At 48.6% G+C, this 20,135-nt stretch overlaps 1 protein-coding gene and 1 non-coding gene across 3 annotated transcripts in view; one reads left to right on the forward strand and one right to left on the reverse strand.

Annotated features, from left to right (window-relative positions):
* Positions 1 to 20,135, forward strand: part of LOC140399277 (G-protein-signaling modulator 1-like) — a 386,887-nt gene that overhangs the window by 68,870 nt on the left and 297,882 nt on the right. Inside the window, exon 1 of one of the 2 annotated variants that reach the window (XM_072488745.1) lies at positions 14,690 to 15,154. The exons of the other annotated variant lie outside the window; for it this stretch is intronic. Coding sequence (XP_072344846.1) covers positions 15,148 to 15,154 — 7 coding nt within the window. The 5' untranslated portion in view covers positions 14,690 to 15,147. Of the gene's footprint in view, positions 1 to 14,689; positions 15,155 to 20,135 lie in introns of those variants that run through there. 2 annotated transcript variants of the gene reach the window in all.
* Positions 329 to 401, reverse strand: trnad-guc (transfer RNA aspartic acid (anticodon GUC)). Its single transcript has one exon. It is a non-coding gene; the product is annotated as a tRNA-Asp (tRNA).

Genomic DNA, 20,135 nt, shown 5'->3' on the forward strand with positions numbered 1-20,135 from the left:
TAGGCTTCAAATGAAGTTAGTGTGAAAAGCCCCTAGTCGCCACATTCCGGCGCCTGTTTGGGGAGGCTGGTACGGGAATTGAACCTGCTTGGCCTGCTTTAAAAGCCAGCGGTTCAGCCCTGTGCCAAACCAGCCCCTATAATGAAAATCGCTTATTGTCACAAGTAGGCTTCAAATGAAGTTACTGTGAAAAGCCCGTAGTCGCCACATTCCGGCGCCTGTTCGGGGACGCTGGTACGGGAATTGAACCCGCGCTGCTGGCCTGCCTTGGTCTGCTTTAAAAGCCAGCTCTTTAGCCCTGTGCTAAACCAGCCCCAATAATTCATCATTCCCTGACCGGGAAGTCGAACCCGGGCCACGGCGGTGACAGCGCTGAATCCTAACCACTAGACCACCAGGGAAACTCAGGGAACCACAGGGAAAATGAAGTTGATGACAGTTGTATTAATATATAAATGATTAAGCATTTTCTATAACTTGTTATGAAATATTCGGCTTGCATTAAATATATTTAATCTTATTCATGGGGTCACGGTTAGTGAACAATTCTGATTTTAATCTTGCGGCCCACTGAGATGAGGGAGGAGCCACATGTGGCTCACTCACTAGCCTAGGTTGCCCGTCACTGACCTAGAACCATCACAGAATTAGAAAGATTCCTTGGGATGGTCAAGCAGGGAGGCAAGTTCCGAACAACCTTGGCAGAAATCAATGTACGGCTAAGACAGCTGATGAGACGGGCCAGTGGCCCAATGGATGACACGCTTGACTACGGATCAGGAGATTCCAGGTTCAACTCCTGGCTGGCTGTTGGTAAACGTTTCGACATCAGTTCACAAACTCCAAGACAGCTGATGAGAAGGGCAGCACGATGGCGCAGTGGTTAGCACTGCTGCCTCACGGCACCGAGGTCCCAGGTTCGATCCCGGCTCTGGGTCACTGTCCGTGTGGGGTTTGCACATTCTCTCCGTGTCTGCGTGGGTTTCGCCCCCACAAACCAAAGATGTGCAGGGTAGGTGGATTGGCCACGCTAAATTGCCCCTTAATTGGAAAAAATGAATTGGGTACTCTAAATTTAAAAAAAAAAGGAGAGCTGTTGAGACAAGGGCAACAGTGGTGCTGGACCATGGACAAGCTAAGTGTTTTTACAAGATATAAATCTCCTAATTTCACCTGATATTCCAACAAAATATGTTCTAGAATTGCCAATAATTGCAGCAGTGAATACGTCATCCACAGGTTTGGTCACAGCTTTGCTTCAAATTTAAAAAGGTGGAAAAGAAGACCAGTTTATTATGCCTCAAGATCACTCACAGACAGAGCAATCGTTGAAAAAGAACCATTAGCCACGACACCGGTCAGCAGTGAAGTTCTCTGATTATGTAAGAGATGAAGCAGTCAAATTGAAACCAAGAACAAACCTTTGGTTACTCTTCTTAACCTAAAGGAGATTGCAAAAATTCCCCCTGGAATTCATTGTTTTAGACTGAGATATGATTTGGTTACTGAGTACGTTGAAGGGATGTACCAGATGACAGTAGGTGCATGATCAGAAGACCATTGTAAGGGGTCAAATTGGAAAATTTAAATTTCATTGAGGAAGTAGAAGCATGTGCTTCACTCACAAGTTAACACTTAGCGGCTACTGAGCAGAGATTATAAGAGGGCAGGCGCAACAGCAGAATGATGAATATATCCAAATAAAAGGGTATTGCTGGACAGGATGGCTGGATTATACTCCGAACAACCTATATTAACCAGTACTTCAAACATAAAACATTGTCACCTGCCACTTTCCCTTTCAGCGCATGGTTTTATTTGAGTTTGAAGGCAAAGTATTCATCATCATCATTGATTACTGCTCCAGATGATTTGAACTGAATATATTGCACAGCATCTCAGAGGAAGCAGTTATTCAATTACTAGAATAATCTTCGCGGCAGATGGCATCTGGCATTGTAGTGCCAGACAATGGTCCACAGTTTGCTAATAAATTACTCCACAGTAACAAACTTTACGCAGGAATATGGTAGTAAGCATTTCATTCTTAATTTGCCTAGATATTGTCAATCAAAGAGAGAAGCAGAAAGAGGACTTTGACCAATCAAGAAATTGATGAAAAAGAACAAAGATATTAACTTAGCCCTTCTTAACTACGGCGCTCACCATGGATTCTCATCATCAAAAGTGTTGGTGGGAAGACAGCTGCGAGCACAACTTCTGGCTCTACGACAAAACTAACAATACCTCCAATGATTTAGAGAGAGGTAGAACGCTTGAGGAGCAATCAAGCTTGTTATTTCAACTTCAAGCATAGAGCTTGAGGTTTAAAAGTGCTGCAGCCTGGGAGGGGGTGTGGATACGAGATCAACAGAAAGAAGGCATAGTGATAGATAGAGCTCTGTAACCAACATTCTGCCGAACTGACGGACCAGAGGAACATCAAAAGGGACAGAAGAACCTTAATATCACTGGTAAGGAAGCCAATGGAACGTTGGACTTCCTATACGAAGTCCAATTCCAATGTTCCATTGGCTTCCTTACCAGTGATATTGAGGTTCTTCTGTTCCTTTTGATGTTCCTCTGGTCCATCAGTTCGGCAGAATGTTGGTTACAGAGCTCTATCTATCACTATTGGACTATTGGACTTCCTATTTACATTCAGCTGGAAACAAGTCAAAGCTTTACAACGACTCATGTCGAAGACACTCCTATCAAATGACTAGAGAATACAGTTCACCGTCAACCTCGGAATGAAAACAGGACCAGATCAGAGAGGTTGGTCAAGGTGCTACAGAGACTAACCCTGTGAAGTCTGAGACATTGGGGAGAACATGTGTATATATATATATAGGTGAGATAAGACTGGCAAGGGAGATGTAGAGAAAAGGGGGAGCTGCTGATACTGATGTAGTTACTATGTACTAATGGCCCAAAGTCACATGATTACATAACAGACCTGGAGGGAAGCAGTACTACCTCATGTAGAATCATGGAGATGTTCATGAATCTGTTTTTAAAAAAATTTAGAGTACTCAATTCATTTTGTTTCCAATTAAGGGGCAATTTAGCATGGCCAATCCACCTACGCTGCACATCTCTGGGTTGTGGAGGCGAAACCCACGCAAACACAGGGAGAATGTGCAAATTCCACACGGATTTTGACTCAGAGCCGGGATCGAACTTGGGTCCTCGGCGTCGTGAGGCAGCAGTGCTAACCACTGTGCCACCATGCTGCTCTGGATCTGTCAATAAACAATTTTTTTTTTAGATTTCTGAGGGAAACCCCATCAAGAGCCCAAACTTAAGATCAAATAACTCCTAGAATTATTTAGCAGCTGCAACGTCAATAATGATAAATAACAGAACAGCCGCATCATCAAACAGAAGAACAATTATAAAAATACATCAGACTATTTATAACAGTCTGAGGCATGCCTGAAGGACTGCCATGGGTGAAGCTAAGCGAGTGGAGGTTATCTCTGCCAAAGAGGATCACTCATATTGCTCGTAAACATGCACCTCTCCTTCCTACATGCACAATCCCTTGGGTTAACCCCTGTATTGCTACGTGGGAGTTGGAAGTTGGATTCCACATGCCGCTCAGAGGGGCCTAAGACGCTGCTGAGATAGTGATTCCTGACGGCTGCCTTTTGTGATGGGGCAGCTGCTGGATCGATCACTGGAGAATCGGTTCTGAAAGGTGTGTGTGTGGTAGCAGGCCTGGGGGTGGAAGGAGGTGGACCCTGGGAACTGCTGCCTTCCTGCTGGCCAGCAGTATGACCGTGGCTGTCTTTGCAAGCAAGGGTGGGTGCAGGTGTCAGCTGCAGGGTGGTACTTCTCGTGGAAAATTGTCACTCGCCTGTACAACCTACCTACAGAAAATGTTTACCTGCTGCCCTATTGTGTCAGTGAGGAGAGTCACCCGATGTCATTGGACCTGAGATGTCACAGATTCCTGCAATACTCCTCCATTACCCTCCTTCTTGCCCTTTGGCTCAGACACTCCCCTTCCAAGTCTTCCACACACTAGCCCAGATGCCTACTCAGCCTTTACAGGGGCTAATGTGCATCTCCCCCTCCTCCCAATGGGATCTCATCCCTTGACACAGGATCAGAGTCAGACTACAAGTCCCCTGTTACAGGCCACACAATGGTAGCTCAGGCAGCTTCCTGAGCGGGGGCCAACCGTGTGTGTCTCATGAGGAGCAAGAGGGAACCTGGGGTGGTAGTTGCGTTCTCAGAAGACCGCAAAGAAGTTAGCCGTGGTCAAGCATCCCTTTCACATCAGCAGCCCCACAGTGTAGCTGGGAACAGGAGGGACAATGGCAATCTGTCTGCCCTGCTCACCCCGCTCCCCCTCCTTGGAGCAGGCAGCATCCTCTTCCTTTTACTGCCCCCTTCCTTCCTTCTCCTGTTCAGTCTCTGTGCCCTGGGATTGATCTGTGGGAAGTGCAAAGTGATAGGATAGTGCATCACTTACCACATCATGTGCTGGTCAGTTTCACACTCTGGAAAAAGGCAATTCAGCCCAACTGATCTACACCAATGTCCATATGCAGCATTAGCATATTCCCATCGTAATTTCCTTTTCCAAGTTTGCAGGCAAAACATGGGATTTCAACATGCAACAATGGGGGATATAGGCATTTCACAAATCCTACATTTCCCTCTTCTTTATCTTATACTTGAGCAGTTAGCAGATAGACCAACAAACTTTGAGATTCAGCAATATGGCACCAGCCACCAGATAATGTAGGAGTGTAAAAGCAGGAATAGACCATTCATCCCCTTGAGCCGGTTCCACCATTCAACTAGATCGTGGCTGATTGTCGACCCAAATGCCATTTTCCTGCACTATCCCCATATCTCTTGGCGTCATTAGTACCTAGAAATCTATCAATTTCCATCTTGAGAATGCTCAGTGATTGAACTTCCACAGTCTGGGGTAGAGAATTCCAAAGGTTCAGCACCCTCCAAGTGAAGAAATTCCTCCTCATCCCAGTCTTGTCTCTAATGGCCTGCCCCTAATTCTGAGACTGTGCCCCCTGGTTCTAGATTTCCCCCCCCAGCTAGGGGAACCATTCTTTATCTACCCTGCCTAACCCTTTAAGAATTTTGTAAGCTTCAATGAGATCGCCACTCATTCGTCAAAACTCCAGTCATTACAGGCCCAGTCCCCTTAGCCTTTCTTCATACGTCAGCCTTGTCATCCCAGGGATTAGTCTGGTGAACCTCCGCTGTATCCCCTTCATGCCAAATATATTCTACTTAGGCAAGGCCCAACAACACACTAGTCCAGGTGCTGTCTATGTAATTCATTGAGGAAGGAGCAGTGCTCCGAAATTTAGTGATTTGAAACAAACCTGTTGGACTTTAACCTGGTGTTGTCAGACTTCTTACTATATAATTGAAGCAAGACTTCTTTACTCCTGTCCTCAAATCCTCTTGCAGTAAAGGCCAACATACCATTTGCCTCCCTAATTGCTTGCTGCAGCTGCATGTCAGTTTTCAGGAAAAAAAATGATCAAGGACACCCAAGCCCCTTTGGACATCTGCATTTCCAAATATGTCCACCATTTACGAAATATTCTGCACCCCTCCTACCAAAGTGGATAATCCCACACGTTATCCCACATTTTACTTCATCGACCTTGTCCTTGTCCATGCACTTAGCCTAGTCCAAATCACCTTGAAGCCAATTTGCATCATCCTCACAACACACATTCCCACCTAGTTTTGTGTCACCTGCAGACTTGCACATATTACATTTTGTTCCCACGTCCAAATCATTAAATACAGATTGTGAGCAACTGGGGCCCAAGTACTGATCCTTGCAGTACATCACTCATCACAGCCGGCTAGCCTGTGAATGATCTGTTTATTCCTACTCTTGGTTTTCTGTCTGTTAACCAAACCTCAATCCAGGTCAGTATATTACCAACAATCCCATGTGCTCTAATTTTGTTTACTGACCTCCTGTGTACGACCTTATCGAAAGAATTCTGAAAATCCAAATACTGCTGTGTCCGTTGATTCCCCTATCTATTCTACTGGTAAAAAGTCTTACAACACCAGGTTAAAGTCCAACAGGTTTGTTTCGTATCACTAGCTTTCAGAGCACTGCTCCTTCCTCAGGTGAACCTGAGGAACTAACCTTCCTCACCTGAGGAACGAGCAGTGCTCCGAAAGCTAGTGATACGAAACAAACCTGTTGGACTTTAACCTGGTGTTGTAAGACTTCTTACTGTGCCCACCCCAGTCCAACGCCAGCATATTCTACTGGCAACATTCTCAAAAAATGGCCAACTGGATTGTCAAACATGACTTTCCTTTCATAAATACATGCTGACTCTGCCCAATCAAATCATAATTTTCTATGTGTCCAGCTATCACATCCTTTATAATATATTCCAGTATTTTCCAGGCTAACAAGTCTGTAGTTCCCCGTTCCCCTCTCACTCCTTCCTTAAATGGTGGGGTCACACTTGCATCTTCCAGGTGGCAGGCACCATTCCTGAATCTATAGAATTTTGAAAGATGACCACCAATGCACCCATTATATTTACAGCCACCTCTTTCAACATCTGGGATGTAGATCATCTGCTCTGGGGGGTTTATCAATCTACAGCCCCATTAATTTCTCCAGTATTACTTTTTTTAAACTCGTACTTAATTGCCCTTGAACTGAGTGGCTTGCTCGGCCATTTGAGAGTCAAGTCAACCACATTGCCGTGGATCTGGGTCACATGTAGGGTCGACCAGGTAAAAATGGCAGAGTTCAGTGAAGACACCACTATTCCATCACCTCTCTTTTCATAACCACCACCGATCTCAAAGTGCTTTGTAATGAATTGAGCACTATTTTTGACACATAGTCATTGTTGTAATGTAGGAAATGTAGAAGCATTAATTTAGTCATTAAAATGGTCCTTACGACTTCCGGGTGCGGCGATGACCAGCTAAGTCGCACGTTACGGCACCTCCCGTTTTAACGGACTTTTGGGCACTTATCGGGAGCCCCAACGGCAATTTTCGAAGGTTAAACCCACTGTGAGGCGACATAGAAGGGAGTCCCCCTGGATGTGAATGGACAGAAGAGATAATAGTAGCCAGATTGCGGAGGATCCTCTGGAGCAGCGGCAAAGAAGGGAAGTGAGAAGCAAGATGGCGGCGGAGGGAGGCCAGTTGGTATGGGGCCTGGAACAGCAGGAGTTCCTCCGGCGATATGTGGAGGAGCTCAAGAAGGAGGTGCTGGCGCCGATGCTGCAGGCGATTGAGGGGTTAAAGGAGGCGCAGAAGACCCAAGAGATGGAGCTCCGTGGAGTGAAGGCAAAAGCTGCCGAAAATGAGGACGAGATACAGGGCTTGGTGGTGAAGTCGGAGACGCACGAGGCACTGCATAAGAGGTGTATGTTGAGACTGGAAGCCCTGGAAAATAGCTCGAGGAGGAAGAACTTAAGAATCTTGGGTCTTCCCGAAGGGGCAGAGGGAGCGGACGTTGGGGCGTATGTGAGCACGATGCTCCATACCTTAATGGGAGCTGAGGCCCCGACGGGCCCCCTGGAAGTGGAGGGAGTGTACCGGGTCCTCGTGAGAAGACCAAAGGCAGGAGAAATACCTCGAGCAATAGTGGTGAGGTTCCACCGCTACAAGGACAGGGAGATGGTCCTGAGATGGGCGAAAAAGACACGGAGCAGCAGGTGGGAGAACGCGATGATCCGCGTGTATCAGGATTGGAGTGCGGAGGTGGCGAGAAGGAGGGCGAGTTTCAATCGGGCCAAGGCGGTGCTCCACAAGAGGAAAGTGAAGTTCGGAATGTTGCAGCCGGCAAGACTGTGGGTTACACACCAGGGTAAACACCACTACGTTGAGATGGCAGAAGAGGCTTGGGCATTTATTGAAGAGGAGAAGTTGGACTAGATTGGAGAAAGAGTGTTTGAAATGAAGTAGTGAGGTGGTGGCAAGGGACTGTGAATCAGATGGGGGAAAATTTTTATTTATTTTTCCCCTCGAAGGGGGGGGGGACACGAAGAAATGTGGGTGCCGGTGGGGAAGGGGAGTGGGTAGGAGAGAGGGAGCTGCGCCATCAGGGGCAGGGTCGAGAGGGAAGCGCGGGCTTTGTTCCCGCGCTATGGAAATTGTGGCTGGGAAAGAGGGCGCAGGAAGGAGGGGGCCTCACATAATGGGAGGCTAAGGATAAACGGGGGAAGCCGAGGTCAGCCAGAGTTTGCTGACTTCCGGAAGCAATATGGGGGGAGCAACTAAGCTAGAGAGGGATCTAGCGGGGAGGTGGGGGGGGGGGGGGGGTTAACTGGGTTGCTGCTGCCAAGGGGAAGGGAGAGCTGTTGCTGGATGGGATGGTCGGGACGGGAGGGCGCCGTCGGGGGGATAAGCGGGTGCGTGGGAACCGGGTGAGGAGCTGGTCTAAAAAAGGGGATGGCTAGCCGACGAGGGGGGGGTAAAGAGCCCCCCAACCCGGTTGATCACGTAGAACGTGAGAGGGTTGAATGGGCCGATTAAGAGGACAAGGGTACTTGCGCACCTAAAGAAGCTAAAGGCAGACGTGGTCATGCTTCAGGAGACGCACCTGAAACTGGCGGATCAGGTCAGATTAAGAAAAGGATGGGTGGGACAGGTATTCCACTCGGGCTTGGATGCGAAAAATAGAGGGGTGGCAATACTGGTGGGGAAACGGGTATTGTTTGAGGCGAAGACCATAGTGGCAGACAGTGGGGGTAGATTCGTGATGGTGAGTGGCAGATTGCAAGGTGAGGCGGTGGTGCTGGTGAACGTATATGCCCCGAACTGGGATGACGCGAACTTTATGAAGCGTATGTTGGGGCGCATCCCGGACCTGGAGATGGGAAAGTTGGTAATGGGGGGGGACTTCAACACGGTGCTGGACCCAGGGCTGGACCGGTCCAGATCTAGGACCGGGAGGAGGCCGGCAGCGGCCAAGGTGCTTAAGGGCTTTATGGAGCAGATGGGAGGAGTGGATCCCTGGAGATTTACTAGGCCAAGGAGTAAAGAGTTTTCCTTCTTCTCCCATGTCCACAAAGTGTACTCCCGGATAGACTTCTTTGTCCTGGGAAGGGCGCTGATCCCGAAGGTGGCAGGAACGGAATATTCGGCTATAGCCATTTCAGATCATGCCCCACATTGGGTAGATCTGGAAGTAGGAGAGGAAAAGGAACAGCACCAACTCTGGAGATTAGATATGGGACTGTTGGCGGACGAGGGGGTATGTGTAAGGGTGCGGGGATGTATTGAAAGGTACCTTGAGATTAATGATGACGGAGAGGTCCAGGTGGGAGTGGTCTGGGAGGCGCTGAAGGCGGTGGTTAGAGGGGAACTGATCTCCATAAGGGCCCATAAGGGGAAACAAGAGGGTAAAGAAAGGGAGAGATTGTTGAGGGAGATTTTGAGGGTGGATAGGCAATATGCGGAGGCTCCAGATGAAGGGCTATACAGGGAAAGACGAAGATTGCACACAGACTTTGACTTGTTGATCACGGGTAAGGCGGAGGCACAATGGAGGAAGGCACAGGGAGTGCAGTATGAATATGGAGAGAAGGCGAGCCGGCTGCTGGCCCAACAACTTAGGAAGAGGGGGGCGGCGAGAGAGATCGGAAGGGTTAGGGACGAGGAGGGAAAGATGGAACGGGGAGCGGAGAGGGTGAACGGGGTGTTTAAGGTATTTTACGAGAGGCTATATTAGGCTCAACCCCCGGAAGGGAAAGAGGGAATGAGACGTTTCCTAGACCAGCTGGAGTTCCCGAAGGTTGAGGAACAGGAGATGACAGGACTGGGAGCGCAGATTGAGGTGGAGGAGGTGGTAAAAGGAATTGGGAACATGCAGGCAGGGAAGGCCCCGGGACCGGATGGGTTCCCGGTGGAGTTCTATAGGAAATACGTGGGCCTGCTGGCCCCACTTCTGACGAGAACCTTTAATGAGGCTAGGGAAAGGGGGACACTATCCCCGACGATGTCGGAGGCGACGATATCGCTGATCTTGAAAAGAGACAAAGACCCGCTGCAGAGCGGGTCATACAGGCCTATTTCCCTCTTGAACGTAGATGCCAAGCTTTTGGCCAAGGTGATGGCGATGAGGATAGAGGACTGTGTCCCGGGGGTGGTGCATGATGATCAAACGGGGTTTGTTAAAGGGAGACAATTGAATGCTAATATACGGAGGTTGCTGGGTGTGATGATGATGCCCCCACCGGAGGGGGAGGCGGAGATAGTGGTGGCGATGGATGCAGAGAAAGCATTTGATAGAGTGGAGTGGGACTACCTGTGGGAAGTACTGAGGAGATTTGGTTTTGGAGAGGGGTTCATTAGATGGGTTCAGCTCCTATACAGGGCCCCGGTGGCAAGTGTGATTACAAATAGGCAATGATCGGACCACTTCCGACTATATAGGGGTACACGACAGGGATGCCCCCTGTCCCCGTTACTGTTTGCGTTGGCAATTGAGCCACTGGCCATAGCGCTGAGGGACTCTAGGAAGTGGAGGGGGTACTTAGAGGAGGAGAAGAGCATCGGGTGTCATTATACGCGGATGATTTGTTGTTGTATGTCGCGGACCCAGTGGAGGGGATGCCTGAGATAATGCAGACAGTCAGGGAGTTTGGAGAATTTTCAGGATATAAATTGAATATGGGGAAGAGTGAACTGTTTGTGATGCACCCCGGGGAACAGGGCAGGGGAATAAATGATTTACCGTTGAGGAGGGTAACAAGGGATTTCCGGTATTTAGGGATCCAGGTGGCCAGGAACTGGGGAACCTTGCATAAGCTTAACTTGGCACGACTGGTAGAGCAGATGGAAGAGGACTTTAGGAGGTGGGACATGGCGCCCCTGTCATTGGCGGGCAGGGTGCAGGCGGTTAAAATGGTGGTCCTTCCGAGGTTTCTTTTCGTGTTCCAGTGCCTCCCTGTACTGATTACAAAGGCCTTTTTTAAGAAGGTGGACAAGAGTATTATGAGCTTTGTGTGGGCTGGAAAGACCCCAAGAGTAAAGAGGGGGTTCCTGCAGCGCAGTAGGGACAGAGGGGGACTGGCACTGCCGAGTCTAAGTGATTATTATTGGTCCGCCAACGTGTCAATGATATGTAAGTGGATGAGGGAAGGGGAAGGAGCGGCGTGGAAAAGACTGGAGATGGCGTCCTGTAGGGGAACTAGCCTAAAAGCACTGGCGACGGCGCCTTTACCGTTCTCCCCGAAAAAATACACCACAAACCCAGTGGTGGTGGCAACTCTGAAAATTTGGGGGCAGTGGAGACGACATAAGGGAGTGACGGGTGCCTCAGTGTGGTCCCCGATAAGGAACAACCATAGGTTCGTCCCGGGAAGGATAGATGGGGGATTTAAATCTTGGCAGCGAGCAGGAATTGTGAAATTGAAGGACTTGTTCTTAGACGGGACGTTCGCGAGTCTGGGAGCACTTATAGAAAAATATGGGTTGCCACCTGGGAATGCATTTCGCTATATGCAAGTGAGGGCATTTGTGAGGCAACAGGTGAGGGAATTTCCGCAGCTCCCCGCGCAAGAGATCCAGGACAGAGTGATTTCAGGGGCATGGGTGGGTGATGGTAGGGTGTCAGATATATATAGGGAAATGAGAGACGATGGTAGAGGAGCTGAAGGGAAAATGGGAGGAGGAGCTGGGGTACGAGATTGAGGAGGGGCTGTGGGCAGATGCCCTAAGTAGGGTAAACTCTTCGTCCTCGTGTGCCAGGCTCAGCCTGATACAATTCAAGGTTCTACACAGGGCGCATATGACTGGAGCAAGGCTGAGTAGATTTTTTGGAGTGGAGGATAGGTGCGGGAGATGCGCGGGAAGCCCGGCGAACCACACCCACATGTTTTGGTCATGTCCGGTATTGCATGGGTTCTGGGTGGGTGTGGCAAAAGTGATTTCAAAGGTGGTGGGGGTCCGGGTCGAACCAGGCTGGGGGTCGGCTATATTTGGGGTTGCAGATGAGCCAGGAGTGCAGGAGGCGAGAGAGGCCGGTGTTTTGGCCTTTGCGTCCCTAGTAGCCCGGCGAAGGATTCTACTTATGTGGAAAGAAGCTAAACCCCCGGGCATGGAGGCCTGGATCAATGACATGGCAGGGTTCATAAAATTGGAGCGGATAAAGTATGCACTAAGAGGTTCGGCTCAAGGATTCACCAGGCGGTGGCAACCGTGTGTTTATATATTAGTTATTTATATTAGATTAGAAGTTACTATTTTAGTTACTATTTCTGTTGTTTCTTATTTTGTTGTTGGCAGTTGCCGTTAGTTAGCATATTATTTATTTAAAAAACGATCAATGTATACATTATTACAAAGTTGTAAAATGGGAAAATTTTGTTTTTGTTTGATCGAAAAACTTTAATAAAATATATATATATTTTAAAAATGGTCCTTACATTGTTAAATACAAGCCGTAACTTTCTACAGCAAATTTAATTTGATTTAACTGCACAAATTCAGAATCTAGTGGCACAGTGGTTAGCACTGTTGCTTCACATCGCCAGGATCCCAGGTTCCATTCCCGGCTTGGGTCACTGTCTGTGCGGAGTCTGCACGTTCTCCCCGTGTCTGCGTGGGTTTCCTCCGGTTTCCTCCCACAAGTCCCGAAAGACGTGCTTGTTAGGTGAATTGCACATTCTGAATTCTCCCTTTGTGTACCCGAACAGGCGCCGGAGAGTGGCGAATAGGGGATTTGCACGGTAACTTCATTGCAGTGTTAATGTAAGCCTACTTGTGACAATACTAAAGATTATTATTATTGAAACTTAGTCACAGGTTGAGGGTGAGCTTCCAATTTTGTGAGGCTAAGGGTGGAGTAGCTCAAACCATCCAACAATTTGAGACCAATTGTCAACACACATTGTATCTCTTCCGCACCCCAAATTGCTGTTTATTCATACTGTTTAATATCAATGCATGCATTCTACTCTTTGCTATTTCCCCTGCAAATACTGGAGCAAAGGTCTTTTTTCAGAAATTGCTGGTCCCTAACCTCCCAGTGATACACATCAGTCAGCATCTATTTTCAGCTTTTTATCACCCTATGTTTTTGGCTAGGGAGATAAGCCAATGACCTTAAGTCCAGGAGGTCTCTGATATAACATTGTTTTCGTTGTGTTTTTATGGGAAAGACAATTCAGCAATTTGCAGCACAGATAAAGTGCAGTGTCAACAGCCAGTGTAAATATCCAAATTCCACCTTGAGTTGCCACTGAGAGATCACAGAATTGTTACAGCGCAGAAGGCGGCCATCCGGCCTATCGTCTCTGCACCAGCTCCAAAATATGCATTGCACTGAGTGCCAATTTCCTCCCTTTTCCCCAAAACCCTGCATATTCTTCTTTTTCAAATAACAGTCTAAATCCCTTTTGCATGCATTGATTGAAGTTGCCGTCACCACACTCTAAGGCAGTGCATTCCAGACCCGAACAAATTGCCATGTGAAAAAACTCACATCTTTTCTGCCGATTACTTTAAATCTGTGCCCTCTCATTCTCCCTATTTACCCTGTCAACATCCCTCATGAATTTGAATACATCTATGAGATCTCCCGTCAGTCTTCTTTTCTCCAAGAAAAACAGTCCCAATCTCTCCAACCTAACTGAAGTTGATCCTGGGCATGGAGGGATTTTCATATTTGGAGAGATTGAGTAGGCTTGGCTTGTACTCATTAGAGTTCAGAAGAATGAGAGGCGACTTTATTGAGACGTATTGGATTGTCAGGGGGTTTGATAGGGTAGATGCTGAGAGGATGTTTCCCCTGTGGGAGAGTCTAGGACCAGAGGGTATAATCTCAGAGTAAGGGGTGGCCCATTTAAGGCAAAGATGAGGAGGAACCTCTTCTCTCAGAGGGCTGGATCGTTAAGTATATTCAAGGCTGAGATGCACATTTTTAATCAGTAAGGGAATCAAAGGATGTAGGGATGAGGCGGAAAATAGAATTGATGATTTTCAGATATGATCTCATTGAATGGCAGAGGATACTTGATGGACCGAATGCCCTACTGCTGCTCCCACCTCTTATGATCCTCAGGGTAGCACAGGAGCACAAGTGGCTAGCACTGTGGCTTCACAGCGCCAAGGTCCCAAGTTCGATTCCCCGCTGGGTCACTGTCTGTGCCGAGTCTGCACGTTCTCCCCGTGTCTGCGTGGGTTTCCTCCGGGTGCTCCGGTTTCCTCCCACAGTCCAAAGACGTGCACGTTAGGTGGATTGGCCATGGGTTACGGGGATCGGCTGGAAGTGAGGGCTTAAGTGGGTCGGTGCAGACTCGGTGGTGTGCCGAATGGCCTCCTTCTGCACTGCATGTTCTATGTACACCTGGAGCCATTCTCGTGAATCTTTTCAGCACTCTGTCCAATGCCTTCACTGAAAAGAAAGTTGACCAAAAAAGATTTCAGCCCCTGTATCTAGCCAGGTGTGTCAGGGGACTGAACAATAAACAAAGTCGTCCTTTTTTAAGTAGTGGAGATGCCGGCGTTGGACTGGGGTGAGCACAGTAAGACGTCTTACAACACCAGGTTATAGTCAAACCTGTTGGACTTTAACCTGGTGTTGTAAGACTTCTTACTGTCCTTTTTTAAGTATGAAGAAATAATTAGCCCAGTGTCCCCAATGGGCACAGCGAAATATTGTCCAGTGGAGCACTGCGGACTGCAGGTGGCACGGTTGCTCCAGAGAGTTTCCAGCAAAGTTTCTCTGCAACACTCAGAGCTCACTCCCCCCAAAAAGAAAGTGATGAGTGGCAAATTTGCAACCGAAAACAAACGAGAGTGGGGAGAGTTAGTAAGAGTGAAGGAGGTGCAGAGTGAGGTTACAATTGTTGGATAGCATTAGGGTGAGTGTTGTCTCTCTCCGTGTCTCTCAGCCCCATTCAAACCAGGAACCAGACAAAGGAGCCGCTGCTTGCCCGCCGCCGGCACTGGGTGGGAGCCGAGCCCAGCCCGGGCACTCCATGTCGGGGAGCGGCTCCTCTCTCGGTCGCTTCACTTGAGACATCGCGGAGATTTTGGACATTCAGCAGGTTGCGAGAGGGAAACTTTGTATCCGATTGATTGTCTGTCTGGAAACATTGTTGCCAAGAAAAGTTTTGGAGGGGGTGGGGAGGAAGCCACCTGCGGCCGGAGATGTTCAGTAAGTACAAAAGTTTCCTCAACAAATTTTCGATGATTGAAGGGTGTTAAAATTTACCTTGCCCCTCCTTTCGTCCCTGACATTGTGGGAACCTTCAATTTAAAATATTGTGTTAAAAAGAAAAAAAAAAGCATTTTTAGTCGCCGTTTTAGCTTATTTTAGTGAAGGTTATACGTGTTCTTTTTTTATTTTGGTTCCCTTTACTTTTGGATACCGAGGCCGCGGATCAGGCCTCGGCCCCCAGTAAGAGAAGAGGCGGCCGGTGGCTTCAGATTTGCGCCCTTGATGAGAGATTTCGCTGGCGAGGCTTAACCGAGCGGAGGAAGCGCGAGTGGAGTCGGTGTTTTAACTCTCTTGACACTTAAAAATTGTTGGGATATATAATAAATTCCCATGTTCGGTGACTGTTCTTGCCCCCGGACAGTAGGAAAGCAGCCCTCCCATTCACTTCTGGAACGTTTTGAAGATTTAAATTTGAATCCGTGCACCGACAGCCAGCAGTTGGACTTCACTGCTTTTCAAATCTCCCCTGTGCTGTGTGTGTTTAATTGCCCTATTTGAGCTGGCAAATGCTTTCATATTTGTTTATGTGAATAATAGACACCAGGGAGTCATTGTTTACTTGCAACTTTCTCTTGCGGTTTAATTTCAACTGAACACCCAAGTTAAAAGCTTCTTAATGCAGATTTTCCAGCATCCCCACAGTATGTTGCTTTTCTCAAACTTATGCTGCTCATGATTGAACTCTTCTTGGGCATTAGGGTGCCAATGGACCAGGCTCCAAGTGTGCAGAGTTCTGCATTCCCTGGCCAGACAGCAGTATGTATGAACCTAGAGACTTGGTGCTATGGCCTCAAACATTTTTGAAATCAAATTGCTACCTGTATGGCAGTAGTTTCATTCAGGGTGGCACACTGGTTAGCACTGCTGCCTCAGGGACCCTGGTTCGATTCCCGGCTTGGGTTACTGTCTGTGCGGAGTTTGCATGTTCTCCCCGTGTCTGTGTGAGAGTGGATAGCACCTTCAAGGAGCGAACACAGGAATGATGGACTGAATGGCCTCCCTCTCTGCTTTAAGATTCTACAATTAGTTTACCAAACTTATGAAGGGTAGCATTTTAAACGTTTGCCTTCGTCTGGAGTATATCGGCAAGTCTTTTATTTTGAACCTCCTTTATGTACAAGTCCAGACAGAGGGCGTCAGCCGGAAGTCTTATCCGATTTTCATCGACTGATCATCCACACTTCTGAATCAGAGCCACTGGGCAACATTGAACAGCAAGATAGGCTGATATTTTTCCACTTTGGACCCACGGACAAAGGAACCCTGCTCTTCCCTCCCCTCAGCAGAACTCGGTTAACTAGTTTGTCATGTCGCAATTTGCAGCATCAAGGATTTCCATAGAATCCACAGAATCCCCATAGTGCAGGAAAAGGCCATTCGGCCCCATCGAGTTTACACCAATACATAACCCTAAAACGCCGCCTAACCTGCACATTCCTGGACATCAAGGGGTAATTTTTAGCATGGCCAATTCACCTAACCTGCTTTGGACTGTGGGAGGAATTGGAGCATCCGGAGGAAACCCATGCAGACACGGGGAGAAAGTGCAAACTCCACACAGACGGTCATCCAAAGCTGGAATTGTACCCAAGACCCTGGAGCTGTGAGACAGCAGTATTTAAAAAAATATATATATATTTATTAAGAATTTTTTAACACAGTTTTTCACCCTTACAAAGAACCCCGTAACAAAAAGAAAAAAAGCACACATAGCAAGACATGAACATGGTAAATCGATATGATACAGAGCTTTGTACATTGGATTCCTCCCGTACATGTCAGCTTTCCAGATCCTTCATGTATTTTCTTGCTCAAATACCCCCCCCAAAAAAAACCCTTACCCCTCCCTCCCCGCCCCCCCTGGGTTGCTGCTGCTGCTGACCGACCTTCATCTAACGCTCCGCGAGATAGTCTAGGAACGGTTGCCACCGCCTGTAGATCCCCTGCGCAGACCCTCTCAAGGCAAACTTTATCCTCTCAAACTTGATAAACCCTGCCATATTATTTATCCAGGCCTCCACGCTGGGGGGCTTCGCCTCCTTCCACATTAGCAAGATCCTTCGCCGGGCTCCTAGGGATGCAAAGGCCAGAATGCCGGCCTCTTTCGCCTCCTGCACTCCCGGCTCATCCACTACTCCATATAGCGCTAGCCCCCAGCTTGGCTTGACCCGGACTTTCACCACCTTAGATACTGTTGCCGCAACTCCCCTCCAGTGCCGGACATGACCAAAACATATGGACATGGTTCGCTGGACTTCCTGAGCACCTCCCACATCTGACCTTCACCCCAAAGAACCCGCTCAGCCTCGCCCCCGTCATATGCGCTCTGTGCTAGCCTGGCACACGAGGAAGAGGAATTAACCCTACTTAGGGCATCAGCCCACAGCCCCTCCTCAATCTCCTCCCCCAGCTCCTCTTCCCATTTACCTTTCAGCTCCTCTACCAAAGCCTCCCCCTCTTCTTTCATCTCCTGGTATATCGCCGACACCTTGCCCTCCCCGACCCATACACCCGAGATCACCCTGTCTTGAATCTCCTGTGCCGGGAGCAACGGGAATTCCCTCTCCTGTCGCCTCACAAACGCCCTCACCTGCATGTATCTGAAAGCATTCCCCGGGGGTAGCCCAAACTTCTCCTCCAGTGCCCCTAGGCTCGCAAACGTCCCATCAATGAACAGGTCCCCCCATTCTTCTAATCCCTGCTCGATGCCTGCTCTGAAACCCCCGTCTATCCTCCCTGGGACAAACCGATGGTTACCCCTGATCGGGGACCACACCGAGGCTCCCATTGCACCCCTGTGCCGTCTCCACTGGCCCCAGATCTTTAGCGTTGCCGCCACCACTGGACTCGTGGTGTACCTTGTCGGCGAGAGCGGCAGCAGTGCCGTCACCAGCGCCCCCAGGCTCATTTCTTTGCAGGACGCCATCTCCAACCTCTTCCATGCCGCCCCTTCTCCCTCGATCACCCACTTACGGATCATCGCCACATTGGCTGCCCAGTAGTAGCCACCCAGATTCGGCAACGCCAACCCTCCTCAGTCCCGACTGCGCTCCAGAAACCCCCTCCTTACCCTCGGGGTCTTATTCGCCCACACAAAACCCATAATACTCCTGCCTACCCTCTTAAAAAAGGCCTTGGTGATTACAATTGGAAGGCACTGGAACACAAAAAGAAACCTCGGGAGGACCACCATTTTGACCGACTGCACTCTACCCGCGAGCGAGAGCGGCAACATGTCCCATCGTTTGAAGTCCTCCTCCATCTGCCCCACCAGCCTCGTCAGATTAAGTTTATGTAGGGCCCCCTAACTCCTAGCTATTTGGATCCCCAAGTACCGAAAGCTCCTTTCCGCCCTCCTCTTTTAAAAAAAAAAAATATATATTTTATTCAAATTTTTTGGCCAAACAAAACAATACAAAGGTTTTCCTTTTTACAACAATAAAACAGTATAAATAACAGTGGCCGTTTTAACAAATAAATAAATAATATATAAACTAAATGGCAACTGCCATATCAAAAATAATAACTCTCCAAAAATAAAATCAAACAATCCAATATACATAACCTAGTACAAATATCTATACAAAAACACCCCTGAGGACCCGCCCGGGCCATTCCCCCCCCCCCCCCCCCGCCCTGGGTTGCTGCTGTTACCTTCCCATTTCTTTTATCGTTCTGCGAGGTAGTCAATGAACGGTTGCCACCGCCTGGTGAACCCTTGAGCCGAACCCCTTAGTGCGAACTTTATCCGTTCTAGTTTTATAAACCCTGCCATGTCATTTATCCAGGTCTCCACGCCCGGGGGTTTGGCTTCCTTCCACATAAGCAATATCCTTCGCCGGGCTACTAGGGATGCAAAGGCCAAGACATCAGCCTCTTTCGCCTCCTGCACTCCTGGCTCTTCTGCAATCCCGAATATAGCCAACCCCCAGCCTGGCTCGACCCGGACCCCCACCACCTTCGAAAGCACCTTTGCCACCCCCACCCAGAACCCCTGCAGTGCCGGACATGACCAAAACATGTGGGTGTGGTTTGCTGGGCTTCTCGAGCATCTCCCACACCTATCCTCTACCCCGAAAAATTTACTGAGCCTTGCTCTGGTCATATGCGCTCTGTGTAAAACCTTGAATTGTATCAGGCTTAGCCTGGCGCACGAGGACGATGAGTTTACCCTACGTAGGGCATCAGCCCCCAGCCCCTCCTCAATCTCTTCCCCCAGCTCTTCCCATTTCCCCTTCAGCTCATCCACCATGATCTCCCCCTCGTCCCTCATTTCCCTGTATATATCCGACACCCTACCATCCCCCACCCATGTCCCTGAGATCACTCTATCTTGAATCTCCTGCATCGGGAGCTGCGGGAATTCCCTCACCTGCTGCCTCGCAAAAGCCCTCAGTTGCATGTATCGAAATTCATTCCCTTGGGGCAACCCATATTTTTCCGTCAGCGCTCCCAGACTCGCAAACGTCCCGTCTATGAACAGATCTCTCAGTTGCACAACCCCAGCTCTCTGCCATGCTCCAAATCCCCCATCCATTCTCCCCGGGACAAACATAGAACATATAGAACATAGACCATTACAGCGCAGTACAGGCCCTTCGGCCCTCGATGTTGCACCGACCTGTGAAACCACTCTAAAGCCCATCTACACTATTCCCTTATTGTCCATATGTCTATCCAATGACCATTTGAATGTCCTTAGTGTTGGCGAGTCCACTACTGTTGCAGGCAGGGCATTCCACGCCCTTACTACTCTGAGTAAAGGACCTACCTCTGACATCTGTCCTATATCTATCTCCCCTCAATTTAAAGGTATGTCCCCTCGTGCTAGACATCAGTATCCGAGGAAAAAGGCTCTCACTGTACACCGTATCCAATCCTCTGATCATCTTGTATGCCTCAATTAAGTCACCTCTTA

Source organism: Scyliorhinus torazame, chromosome 22 (genome assembly GCF_047496885.1).
Source record: "Scyliorhinus torazame isolate Kashiwa2021f chromosome 22, sScyTor2.1, whole genome shotgun sequence".
Taxonomy (NCBI): Eukaryota; Metazoa; Chordata; class Chondrichthyes; order Carcharhiniformes; family Scyliorhinidae; genus Scyliorhinus; species Scyliorhinus torazame.